General features: G+C 42.1%; 1 protein-coding gene across 2 annotated transcripts in view; it reads right to left on the bottom strand.

The window, feature by feature from the left end:
* Window positions 1-14,032, bottom strand: part of svila (supervillin a) — a 118,680-nt gene that overhangs the window by 72,598 nt on the left and 32,050 nt on the right. The window contains exon 1 of one of the 2 annotated variants that reach the window (XM_059326712.1): window positions 3,063-3,171. The exons of the other annotated variant lie outside the window; for it this stretch is intronic. Within the exon in view, the coding sequence (XP_059182695.1) occupies window positions 3,063-3,120 (58 nt within the window). The 5' untranslated portion in view covers window positions 3,121-3,171. Of the gene's footprint in view, window positions 1-3,062; window positions 3,172-14,032 lie in introns of those variants that run through there. 2 annotated transcript variants of the gene reach the window in all.

The following is a 14,032-nucleotide window of genomic DNA, read 5'->3' as shown; positions in this document are numbered from 1 at the left end:
GACCCCTTGAAAAGCCTCAATACATTCGTCATTCCAGACACAGGCATAAAAACCTCCACAATGATCACAGATGTGGCAGAGCCTTTGATGCTGGCTGTAATCTACAGAAACACTATGGCTGCTATAGCCGGGAGGGAATGCGCCAGGAATTCCTCCGCACCGTGCCCCGTGTGTGTTGATGAGGCTGTAAAAGCGGCTTGACACTGATAAAACATGAGGATAAAATGATTTCATGATTCGGTGGCGTGTCATTTAGGCTCTGAAGTGATGAAAGCCCTTTATGTGAAGGTATCAAAGGTTTGAAAGCACAAAGATTGTATAACACTGTCGGTTCACAAAAGAACTAAGTTGTCTCTGGGAATGATCTGAACTGACAAATCCAACTTTAACCTGAGGCTCAGGTCAAACCTCACAGCTAGAGCACATTACACATAAATGGAGACCATTCCTAAGAAGACTGGAGTGGATGTCAATCAAAAGCAATGCTTACTCCACGTCTGAGCACACAAAAACACTTAAAGAGGCATCAGGGGCTGAGCACATGCCCAAATTGAGATACAGGATTATCTTCAATTCCTGGGATTACAGTGAGCCCAAAAGGAAATGTGTCACTCTTTAACTGTCTGCATTACATCACACTACGTGTGTGCGACTGTGCGTGCAAGTCTTAACATCCCCCCAACAGTTGCCCACCTACTCTGCCTTCACCCTGCCTGCTGGGGGACTCAGGTTGTACCTAAAGCCTCGCTGAGAGAGGCTTAAGAAGTAAAGCATTAAAAAACAGATGGAGAATCAGAAATGAGGTGAGGCCATGGCTACAAACAGTAGGTTTAACAAAAGGATGTGACAATAAGCCAATTAACTCTAAGAACAATACAAGCAGCTCAGTCTCAAATTAAATTGTGAAGAGGAAACAGAGCAAAGGGCAGCTACACTGACACATCTTAACCCTAAAAAATCCTTTGTTCCCACCAAAACAAGTCTCTCTGCTCATGTAAAAGACTCAAACTGTAGGCCACCTGTTGTGGATTCCCAGACAGTTTAGCATGGAGAGGCCAGATCTCAACACTCAGATCTCACTTAGAAAATATTAGAGGGAGGGGTGGGAATGAGAAGCACTGAGAAGCAGACAGACCTGTGGCTTGTGCTCACCAGGGCAGTATGATGATACATTTACCAACTGATACAATGTACATATTTTACAGCATCAGTACAGGATGTTTCCTGCCTGCCTCATGCTGACTCATGATTATTGTGATTACAGTATGACAGGATTGTATTAAAATTGTATTTTTCATATTAAAGCTCAGTTACAACACAAGTGGCACATTCATTTGCATGTCTTAACGAAACATTTGGTTGTAGAAGCCCGATGATGTAGTGACTACCACAGTGCAGCTGTTATTAGCAACCTGGTTGCTAGCAATCCAGGAACATGCTAGTACTAGTCTCTTTTTATGAGACTGGGGAACATAGGACCCTTTTTCCCCGCTTTTCCCAAAAAGGGTCCTATGTTCCCCAGTCTCATACAAAGAGGGGAACATAGACACGCTCCCGATCTGTTACTTTTTCCACCATTACTTCCAAATTCCATGACAAATAGGCCTAACCCTAACCCTAACCGTATTTAAACAGCCAAAAAATGAACTGCAAAGTAAGCAGAAAGTAGCTGCTGTGCAAATTTAAGTTTTGGGCTGCTTGAGCTGAGGAGGGCCATGCAACGGTAGGATCATGCTGAGAAACTACCGTAAAGATTGATAGATTGCAGGGAACATAGGACCCTTTTTCAGAAAAAGGGTCCTATGTTCCCCGAACATAGGGATGACCCCGTACTAGTCAGCATCTTTTGAATTTCTCTGTTCTGATTTGTTCACTACCACTGTTTTTTTGGGAATCATGTTTGTTCCAAGGGTCGTATGTTCCCCAATTGAGTCAAATTTAACCCGATTCATGTTCAAATACTTCAGAAATGTTCACATTCAAGTTGTCGTATTAGGCAAATACAGAGCTGGGGAAAATGTTTTTCAGATTCCCATTATTTGCCATATAGAGCTGGGAAACACAGGAGCCTGGGGACATAGGAATGACCCCACATTGTATGTTTTTTCATTTAAGTTATTGACAAGGGGGGAAAAGCTCTGCAAATTGTCTAGTTTGCCAACTGGTAGTTGGCTTGCTAGCTAACGGGAGAATAAGTTGCAATAACTTTCTCCATTTTTGGATGTTTTTTTCCCTTCAGATACACTTGGCCTCACAATGGAAACCACTGTTTGAGGCAATTTAATTTTAAAGTAATTGATTTCCTTGCAAAAAAAATGTATTTAATGTTACTGTATCTTTTGACGTTTGGTCAGAGTTCAAGTAAGAAATCATTTGACGTCAAGTCATTTGCAAATGAGACAATTCATTAATTTTATTACTAGAAGAACACTCAACGAACAGACCCCTGCAAAGGCCATGTCAAAATATTAACAAAAGTGAGAAAACATTTTTTTTGATCTGCTCCAAATCTTAATGGGTTCTTCCTTGGCCCATGCTAAACCCCTCGACTAAGTTTCATGGATATTGGGCCAGTAGTTTTTCCATAATCTTGCAGACAATCAGACAAACAAAGCAAGAACAAACTCCTTGGCGAAGGAAAGAATGATGAGGTTAAATTCAGGTCAATAAAAGATTCATAATATCCACAAGTCAATAACTCTGATTTGTGATCCAGCCCCAGTGGTAAAAAAACCCCCATCCATACACGGAAGTTGAATTTCCTAAATCTGTGTGCAAGTAGCTGTGAATCCTAGAAATAGCTTCTTCTCAAGAACAGCCCCCTGCACTGTTTAGTCCCTTATCTCTGCTACGTAGTGTCCTTGGAGGCTACAGCTGCAGTGCAAGGACAGCTGGCTGGAAAGCAGGACAGTGAGCAGAGAAAGGGAGTCTGCAGTTTGTTGCCTGCCAACTTCTAAAGAGCTCAGATTCCCAGATCCACAACCAGAGTAACCTGTCCCCCAAGCTCCAAGCCTGCGCTTCAAACCTCAGCTCTGCCCTGAGCCCCAAGTCGCTGCTCTTACCTTGGCTGCAAAACTTGACATGAGTCAGGTAATTGGAGATCCACGGGTTCCGATACATTTTGGCAACAAAGTCGGGGGAGAGGTTAAGACAGAAAAGGAGTGAAGGAGATGGAAAGACGGGGTAGAATTAGGCTGCCTAAGAGGTGATGCAGCTACAAAAGCAGTTTGTCAGTGCTCCGGGACAGACAGAGGGAGAGAGAGGGGAGTCAGGTAGCGTTAGAGAGAGGCAGAGGAGGGAGGGAGGGGAGAGAGGAGAGAGAGAGACGTCCCAGCCGCAGTGCTGGTACAATCAGAGGTGGTCCTGGCCGGCAAACAGAGGAGTGGTGGAGCTGTGGTTGCAGCTCGGCTCCTGCTGAGATCCACCCCTCCGCTCTGGTTCCTCTAACTAACCGATATGGGTTAACCAGTTCCCACTACAACAACCTACAGGGCTAAAAGCTGCTCAGCACGGGCTAAGCTCATTAGCCGAGGCAAGCAAATTAGGCCCCATCCCTACTACGGATTGGAGCAAAGTGTCCTGCATGCTTCAGAATGAGCCCCACAGGCGCAGAGAAGAGGAAGAAAAAAAAGAGAGTATGTGTGTGTGAGAGAGAGAAAGAGAGACAGAGATAGTTAGGAGTGTCCCAGGAGAGCACTGCCTTCCCTTGGCTCACACACACGAGCGGGATGCCAAAGAAACCGGTGCATAGCGTCAGAAAAGGAGGGGAGAGGAGAGAGGCAGGGTGGATGGGAGTGGAAATAAAAGTGAGCCGGGGAAGAGGAGAAAGTTAAAATGACCCTCTCAGCCAGATGAGAAATTCCAGTCATCTCTCAGCGGGGACAAAATAAAAGGAACAGCATGCAGAGAGAGAGAGAAAGGAGGTGGGAGGGACAACGAGAGGGTAAGAGAGAGACCAGTGAGAGTGTAAACTGTAAAGAGAGTTGTGCTATGCACGAGGAAAGACAAATGGGTTGATTCATTGACAGCACAATTCTCATTTTAACACACTCATCATGAGTGTGTGTGTGTCCTAAAACACACCGATATTCCCTGTGAGTCACTGTGTGTTTGAACCCATTTCCTACTTTGATTATATTGTGAGTGAATGCCAAGACCAAGACAATAGCACTTGCACACACACCCCTCACCTATACATCAATGTGACGATGACGTGCTTATCATTGTACTGAGAGGGCATTGCAGTGGAGCTGGCACAGAGCCTGGCGCTGCTTTACAAAACAGTAAGCGCTATCTTATCTTGCAGCATACAGGGCAAAAGCTGTCACCGCCAAACACGCCGCCATGGACATAAAGCAGTCTCGCAACTCATTGGATGCTGAACCGCAAGGACAGGAATCAGAAGAAGCCTGAGGCCCTGTTTACACGAGGACGCTTGCGCGTAAAAACGACAAAATATTTTATGGGTTTAGACGTTGATGTCGTTTTTGGGGCTTAAAAACGCAAAAATCTCAAACCACCCTCCAGAGTGGAAAACTGTAATCCACTCTGCCGTCACTGCCAAGACGCAAAAACTCTGCTCAGATCTGCTCACGTCGCGTACGCGTTTAAGTCACACACATGTGCCAGTACAGGTTTACTGTTTACTGAGATAATAAATCAAGTGAAAAGAAGTAATTCTCCAATTGACTTATTTTTGCAATCAATGAAGTCGCCCCCTGCTGGATATTGGCAAGAATGCAGGTTTAAGGCACCTCTACAACGGTTTCACTTTTTCGTCCTGTGGTTGCAGCTTGGTTGTGTTAAGGAGTGTGCTGTTCATTTTTGCACTATGCTAACCAGGCTAGTGCTAGCACAAGCTCCACACTCTCCAAAGAAACAAAAAGGCGACATGCAAAAATCAATATAATGATGGCCAATAGTCCATAAACCAATGAGTGACATCATGGTGGATACGTCCACTTCTTATGTACAGTCTATGGCCCCGTTTACACAAGGACGATTGCGGATAAAAACAGTCGGCTCACTCCACGTACGCGTTTACGTCACATACATGCTCCAGTACAGGGAAATAAACAAACGTGGGATTATTTCCATGCGTCGGACCTTCAAGCTGCTCTGGCAGCTCTAATAAACTTACAGTCTTTCCACCAAATGTACAGGATATGTACAGATAGTATTAGTGAACAGAGAAGGATCTGGAATTACCTCTATCACATTTTGGATGCACCAATTGGTCGGAGGCGAGCCAGACGGCTTTGGACGAGACCTGGGAGATCTAGTGGATGGTGGGGAACTTTGTGGAAGGAATAGCTGGGCATGTGGGAGTTTTCTCGCCACACATCTTCATCAAAGATGCTTAAACTGACAAGCTTAAAGTGATGCTGCCTGGCATGCATACCCATTTGAATTCCACACATTTTGAGTCACCGTATGCACGCAGATTTCCTCCTGAAAATGCTCGTCTACACGCGGAATAAAAAGAAGACGAGACGCCACTTTTGCGTCTTCCGTTCAGACCGCCATCGTGTAAACATAGCCTGAGATGTTAATCCTGTGTTGTGATTTTCAGAATGCATAGATTTAATTTCTTGTAAACCTCTTGTAAATGTGAGCCAGGCTGTTGGACTATTTAAAAACACCACGCCTCTGGCTTATCACATCATAACATTTGTCAAATCACATAAATCTGTCCAGTCTCACCATCAAGTGCTACACAGGTGTGACTGACTGAACTTTAGAGGTGGGATGTTTGGATCCATCCTGAGATGAGCTCATCTGGCCCAGCATGTGAACTGCACACACAATACACACTAGGGGCGAGTGGATGGGGAGAGCGCTGTACCTGCACGCAACACTTCAACCGTGTTATTTTCAGCACCAGCCCTCAGGGTTCCGGCACACTGTCATTCATCAAACTTTTCTGACAGCAGATGAATCATAAGGTAATGCATTAAAGTAAGAAGCATCTGTTGATCGTCATTTGACATTATCTGGTGTTGAATACAAATTGAATTTTAAATGGCAATGAGTAAGTGAAAGAGGCTCGGATCAAACAAATTGTACTTCACACATTGTTGACAGATTTACTAGCAACTTCATCACTTACTCTGCAAACAACTGCTTTCACTGCTTACATTTCAAATAGACGCTTGCTTTGTTTCACTTTTTTTCAACTGTAACTAATTAACTCAATTCAACTGCTTTCAGTACCTACAAAGTGCATCCAAGGTTAAAATTCAAAAACACAAATATCACTAAGCTAAACATGAAACTAACTTCATATCCTTTCAGCGACTACACTTCAATTGATTTCAGTTGCTTTTAGTTTTAACACTGTTTTTTTAAATTGTCAAATAGCTTCTTAAAGTGCTCTGATGTTGGACTTCTAAACACAAAGGAACTTCCACCCTTTTTTTGGTTGGGGGGAAGATTTTTTTATATGTCTGCTTCTAAAAAATGAGTAGCTGCTCATTTGGTGCCATGTCATTGTTTTAAGATCCCACAACACAATAGTCTGAAGAAGCTTAAGTGGCTTTTGTACCTAAAACTACCAAAAGTTAACCACAACATTGTTAAAAAATATATAAATTTGTTTTAACAAGTCAGCAGTCACTGGACTCCAGTTTGAATTTTTGGACAACTGGGCCATCACACCCATATATCCATGTGTAGGACCAATGGGATTTCCAAACCATGCATAGTTGTGTAGAGCCAGCATATTTTCAGAACCATCTCAGTGAATTAAGGTTTTTTTTTAGCCAAACTGGAGTTGATGATTGTTGGAACAGTGGAAAGACTAACTAATGCTACCTATACACCAGAAGACTTTGAAAAGATTTGGAAAAGACTTCTGGAAGACTATCAGCTCACACTGGCTCACATCTAAAGACAAGTGTTTAGAGTTTTTAGTCTCAGCCTATCTTGAATCTTGCAGCGTCAATATTTACAAGACTACAACTAGATTCTTTTAGCATTTTTTTCCTACCATGCTGTTAGTAAAAACTTACAAATGGAGGAGAAGCAGCTTTTGGCTACAGGTGCTTCTCCTCCATTTGTACTAAGAAACAGCGGCTAAAAAAATCCCGCTTGTGGCCGTAAATATATGACATCACTATAATTTTTTTTTTTAGGACTGAGCTAACTAGCATTATTGTGATGTTCCTTTATCCTGTGGAAGTGGTTTCACTGGCCGGTCTGGAACCGGGGACCTTTCCCCAGCTCATCTACTGGTTGGTGATTGTGTTACATCACTGCTACTTGAGATAATATCAAACATGTTTAATATGATCCAAGACTAGGAAAAGACTGATATGAAACAGAGCAGATTACTACCTTAAACTTAACCATGGAGATGACGGGAGCGCCGTGACTCCAGTAAAACTCCTAGATTTACTAAAGACTTTCAGCTTTTAGTCTGGGACTGTGGAGATCTGTTGGTGTAAGCCCAGCATAGGCCGTATAAAGTATCACCCAATGCTAAAAGGAATCGTCTTCTTTGTTACTTCAGTTTGGTGGAGACGTACCTTACCTCTGTTTATTGCTTGTCACTCATACTCCAATAAGCTTGTTTAATTATGTGTCTTCAAACAGCTACTATTTTATAGTATTTAAAAAGAACGCAGAGGTGACGAACACCTGACATCATTTAAATACACAAGTTATAGTGTAATCATTTAATAATGCCAAAATGCTGTGTGAAGCACCTTTAATGGCATAAATAACCATCAATTATGCTGTTAATCAAATGCAAACCACCAGAACAGGTCTCACTATCAAAGCTGCCATCATCACCTCTTTACCTACCACCATCTGGCTGTCTGACTTGTATGTAATGTTTGTTTCCTTGACTCATCTTAAACAGGGATGACCTCACACCTACAAAACCACCCGACAGTTTCTACCCTGTTATTAGTAATGATGAGTCTTTACTGCCAGCGACGGGCAAGCCCTTACAGGTTCACTGCAATGATGTAACACTGCTCTTGTTGTCTAATCTCTGGGATGATGTAGTACTAGGAGAAGAAGCATGTATGCAAACAAAGAAGCACAAAGTTGGTAAGTAAATGGTATTTACTTGGCGCAGCCCTGTGCTCACTCACACATATGATAATTTGTAGTATGGTGCAGCAGGTATGAGGAACATGTGTAGTGCTGCATTAAGAGGAATTATTTTTGCTACACATCACAGCCAAACAGGAAACCACACTTCAACAAATATTTTATGGGAAGTGCCTTTCATTTAGACGGTGACTGCGTTTTTGGGGATTAAAATTGCAAAAATCTGAACACTCCGCCGTAGCGTGTCCGTCTACACTGCCAAGACCCAAAACTCTGCTCAGATCTGCTCACGTCACGTACGCGTTTACGTCACATACATGCTCCAATACAGGGAAATAAGCAAACATGTGGGATTATTTCCATGCGTCGGACCCTTGAGATAAATCGGCTGAGAGTTGACTATTGGAGTAAGCTCTGATATAGATTGTTATAATTAAACTTAAATGATGGAAGTTTACATTTACTTTGGTGGAGTTTGGCTGTGAAGAAGAGTTTAACAATTTATAATCCTTTAAATCCAACCAATCTAGTTAGACAAGCCTTCTTGTCAGTGGCCCATCTACATTGTATAGAAGCTCTGTAGGAACTGTTTGCTTCTGTAAATGCTTCCACACCAACCATAAAGCAACCTGAAATGAGGAAATGAAAAGAGGAATGACAGCACAGAGACCAGAAACTGGATCAAAGGTCAATGAGAATGAAAATTGAAGCCATCTCTGCTGCCACACTGCAAATCTGACAAAGTGGTGAAACAGATATGTCCCAGGAACTCTAGAGCCATTTAGAGAGAGCATTCCAGGAAACTACACTGTGACCCATATACTGCAGGTTTTGAAGAGTATCCATATATTTTGACTACAGCGGACAATTGGCAGTCATTTTTTGTTGATGTTCAAAGGCTTTAGTGGAGACAATTTTATGCCAAAAGCATCCAGTGTTAGCCCCAAGCTTTTGTTCTTATCAGCCTGTGATATACCATTTGGACCATATTAGACTAAAACTTAACACTGAAACCAGGTCAACAGCAACAAATTTGTGCATTTTTTTACTGTTGTCTTAAAATGCTATTTGTTTGCATTGGATATGTGTACGACTTGCAGTTTAAATTGAAACCCTTTGTGTCAGATGATGTGTATAAAAAGGACTGAAGTGGTTAAGTGTTAGAATTAAAAGGAGTTAAGGTGTTAATTCATTCATTTCAATGTGAGCAGTATTTCTCGGCAGGGGCCACAGGGGATGCCAAAAAAACCCTGCATCAGACTGGAAGATGTCCATGGAAAGAAGAACCTTGTTTACCGTTGTAGCATCCTGCTGTTCACCAAGCAACTGTGATGATGGAAGAGAGACTGATTGCCGCCGTAATGACCTTTCCAGAGCTGTACAACCCTGACATTAGGGAGTACAAAGATGTTAATCTTCGTGCAGTCGTGTTGTTTAATGGCGGTTGGCAAACTGCTTGTAGGTAGATTACATTCACCTTCAGGATTGGTGGGGAGGGGGTTGAAAATTTACAACATGACGTCACATAAATGTTCCGTACCCAAGTGACATAAACCTGCACAAATCACAGCAACACCTGCACCGTTTCCCCTACCATTATATTAGGAGGGCGTCCTGCCCTCCTTGACGATCAAGTTAATTTTGTTTTCTATAGAGTGCCAAAATCACAATAGAAGTAATTTAAGGTTACCTTTCCTATAAAACAGATCTATATCTTGTCCTTTTATCAAACAAAATAAAAAGTCTTATGTTATTTACCCGACGGAATGTCATTTCTGTCTCTACAAGGTTGGCATGGACAATTCTTGTCTGCTCTCTGTATTGCGCGCGGCGGAGTTCTGCCCCGATGCGCGCACACACAGTCTGCAGTTTCCCATTAATTACCTAGACTGTGGTGGGGCGCTACATTCTAATTTGCCGCACTAAAGTCACATTTCAAGCTACTTAAAGTATATTTACACTTGTCACTATATAAAGTTCTACTGCGTTGTGTTGCAGCAGCTCAGCAGAGTGTCAGCCGCCAGTCACTCATTTCCCACACACACACACGCAGTTAACGCAGCTAACATTAGCTTACAATTAATGTTGCTTTAATCACAAAAAGCTTAACTGTGAATAACGATCTGAATTATTTCCTGTCGCTCACATGCAGCTTTTAGAACAAGAGCATAGTGTGTTAACAGAATCCACCACAGAATTTACAAGAAGAATGTCAAAATAAGAGGCCTAAAATAAAACATGAAAGAACCCTTATTCTCTTTACAATAATTAATAAAACTTGCAATCATTAAGAGCAGTGTATATGATGGGAAAGTGGCAGTGAGAGGCACCAAATTTGGGCTTTTTATTGAAGAAACTAATTCTCTGGGGGGCATAAAGATTCTATGTCACGGTATCTCCCGACTGTGAAAAATTTTGTGTGAGGTGTTTGCTGTTTGCTGTCAAAGTGCACAAGATTGATGCATTTAAGTTAAAATGTATTGGAAATGCACATTGGAAAATACACCACCCCCTGTAAACCTAAGGGAAACACTGACCTGTGTTGGTGCAAATGCAGCCGAAGAGCTGAAAACAGCTGAACTGTAAGCTGAAGAATAAAAGAGGCAAGTACATGAAGTGTCAGCGGGTGCCTAAGCCATGATTGTAACTGAAACGTTAGCTGATGCGTAAGCACTGAAAGCAGTTACGAGCAATAAAAACAGTCACTTACAAATAACTGTAGGTTCAAAAGAAGAGATGCAAAGTGTCAGTTGAAGTGTAAATTATATAAGCAACTGACATTTTAAGTTCCAGTGAAGCATCGAAGACCATTTTAGTAAAACAGTATGTTGAGCTGCTATGTATGTAAGCAGCCACATCAGCTAAAATGTTAGTTATGACAATGTCAGTATCAGGCTTAAATACTGGAAAGCACTACCTGAAAAGCACTTCAGGTTCTTGAAATTAAACAGCTCCAAGAGCCAGGCAGGTTATGTTTAATGTCATAATAACAAAGCCACACCTCTCCACTAATCATCCCCCCAGATGTTCAGTCAGCTCCACATTCAGAGTGGATGCTGTTTCAGCCTGGACAAGCTCACATGTGCAGCCAGTCAGTGGGTCATTATTAGATAAACACTTCCAGACAGTCCATGTTTGCACTTAATATGACCTCTAGCGCGCAGAGGCATCTCGACAGGTCTGCTAAGAGAGAAGCGCTTAATAGCTGCATCACCTTCACGCTCGAAAAAATCTTTCAGACGAGAGCAAAACACTGAGAAAGAAAGAGAAATAAGCATTAGCGGGCCTTGTCTCCTGCTCTGGGCTCTTTCACAGCCATCTTAGAAATAAAGTACAGATTTATGGTGTCCCCGAGGAAAGATATCCGTCTTTTCTGGCTAGAGAGTGGCGGAGGGATCCAGTGTGCACGGCCATGCCGTCTCTGCAGACACATAACAGAGCCTGAGCCTCTGCAGCATGGCCATAAATTCAGATGAGGGGGGTAGAGAATGAAAGGTAAAGATATTCATATGCACACATAAAGGGAGTTAGAGGGAGGAAAACCGAGACTAAAACTCCATTTGCAATGTTGTTTGATGTCTTTTGCTAGGCTTGATGGGATTTCAGTATGAAGCAGACAGATTCCTCTATATATCCTTTGACCTCAAAGAGTAAAACATGTTTTTTTGCAACATGTCAATGAAAAGTGGTTTTGATATCAAGTCTGTACACTGAATTTTGACTATTTGATGTAGTAAAAGCTAGAAGATCTCTAATGGTTTCCTGAGTTGGTTTTATTTATGCATCTGGTGAACACTGTGATCCAAAGCAAACAAGACTGCTTGATAAGAGGGGTCTTGATCTGGTTCCGACAGAGTGGTGGTGCCGTTTGTATGCAAATCAGTAGGCATGTGTTGGAATTTTGTCCTTATATATAGAAACAGAAATGTCAGTTGAACTCTAAATAATAGCATCAAATGAAAAGTTGAAGTGCTTCAGATAGTTGAGGTGTTTGAACCGTAAATATCTCAAGTGTCCATTGATCTTGAGTTCTACGGCAGGTACTTTGGCAGGTCCTCATTAGAAGGACCTAATTATTTCAAGGAACTTATGAAATATGAAAGTAGTCAAACTGTCATTTTAAGAGAAGTAGTTGAAAGCAAATAAAGGTTTGTCTTTCTCTCCATATTGACTGATATTGCCAAAGATAGTAAAAGAATACAAGAGGCCAAGTGAAGTGCTGTTTAATATGCAATCAATCAACAGAATGTCCTCACCTGGTTTCATCATGTAGCGTTGATGAGGCAGGATGACAGTTATGAATGAATGAGTTACCTATCAGTCTATATGCCTTCACGTTTAATCCTCTTGGTTCATTTGTAAAATTCAGTGTGAACAACAGACGGACCGCAACTGAAAAGGGAACAACGCAGCCATTTTTTTTTGGTTTGGACTAAATTAACTGAATTATGTGGAAAAACTTGTGTTTTAATTACCTGTGCTAAGGAGGTAATGTTTTCAACTCAGTCGGTTTCTGTCTGTCAGCAGGATTATGGAAAAACTACTGGACTGTTTTCATGAAACGTGGTGTAAGGATATAGAATGAGCCAGGAAGGAACCGATTAAATTTTGGAGCACATCCAAATCACAGGGCAGATACACAAATTCTGTTCAACTTTATTGCAAGTTTAGGCATTAACCTTGTGGCCAATCTAAGGTCTATGTGTTGTAAACACTGGAAATACGAGAAGGATTTAGCTCCACAAAGTTTTATAAGTTCTGAACATTTCCATTTTATGATCAATTTCATGAGCCGTGTTTCCTTTAGGGGGAAGAGTGGCCACCCTCAAAAGTCCACTCACTCTGCGTGTCTCCATTACAAGTTAGCCCACAGAGGGATTTACGAGACTCCAGAGGTGACGTATGGTTTTCGAGTGTTGCGTAATCGCTTAGTGACAGTTTCGACTGTGACGTCACATACGCACGGATTAAACACGGGAGACTCAACTGTGGCCGCCATCGCTAACTGTGCACAAAGTCAGCAGCTGATTACAAAGAAAGCAGCATGGCTAATTATGCACAGCATCTCTGCTGATCATAACCATAGTGATCGTGAATTAACCGGCATGGCTAACTGTGCACAGTGGCCAGTGCTTGTTGTAAACAAACAGAGATCGCTAAGTGAACACCTCCTGCAGCAGCAGCACATACACACTGTACTGCGACAGAGCTAACTGTTAGCCTATTAGCAATTTGCAGACTGGATGCTAAGGGGTACACATCCCCCCCGGCTCTGCCCCTTTCAGGGGAGAAAAACGGCCCTGCTCTTCGACAGGGACGAAAAGTCCCGACAAAAGTCCACTCCGGGTGGCTCATATTCAAATTAGGGGCGTTTTCGGCAAGTGAGACCCGCCTCATTCCAGGTATTGGCCGGTAGTGGAAACAGACTAATGTTCATAACACCTGAATTTGATGTATATACACACATTGCACATTTAAGTTTTGATTGTATGTGAAAATACCAATAATTAAATCATTGTAATAAAATCAAACATGTAATTTAATAAAACAAAACAAACCTTGCAACCAAATTCAACTGTCGATCAGAACTATCAGCTAATCTGTGCTGTTAGAAATGTAAAAGTGTTAACAGAGTCGGCTAGCAAGCTTAAATATGGCTGTGCTTACGGACCTTTACTGGGCCCCTGACTGCTGCAGGGCCTCTAAGGTCAGATATGACACACCTTAAACTTCAAGAGGTACTCCTGTACCAGAGCTTCAAAACTCGTTATCAACTTCCTTTCATTACTGCTTTAAGTCTTTGAAACTTTACAGTCACACTGTAAGTAGATACACCAAGACAACGCTGACCTTCTCTGGCTATTGTACAGTGCATTAACACCCAGAAACACACACACACACACTTCAGCATGGCTTTCCCAAAATAAAACAGATAAGGGGTCTTAAGTAGGGGACTCAGTGACTCCAAGTG

This window comes from Centropristis striata, chromosome 23 (assembly GCF_030273125.1).
Source record: "Centropristis striata isolate RG_2023a ecotype Rhode Island chromosome 23, C.striata_1.0, whole genome shotgun sequence".
NCBI lineage: Eukaryota > Metazoa > Chordata > Actinopteri > Perciformes > Serranidae > Centropristis > Centropristis striata.
The sequence above is the reverse complement of the archived record's forward strand: the minus strand, read 5'-3'. Positions and strand labels throughout refer to the sequence as shown.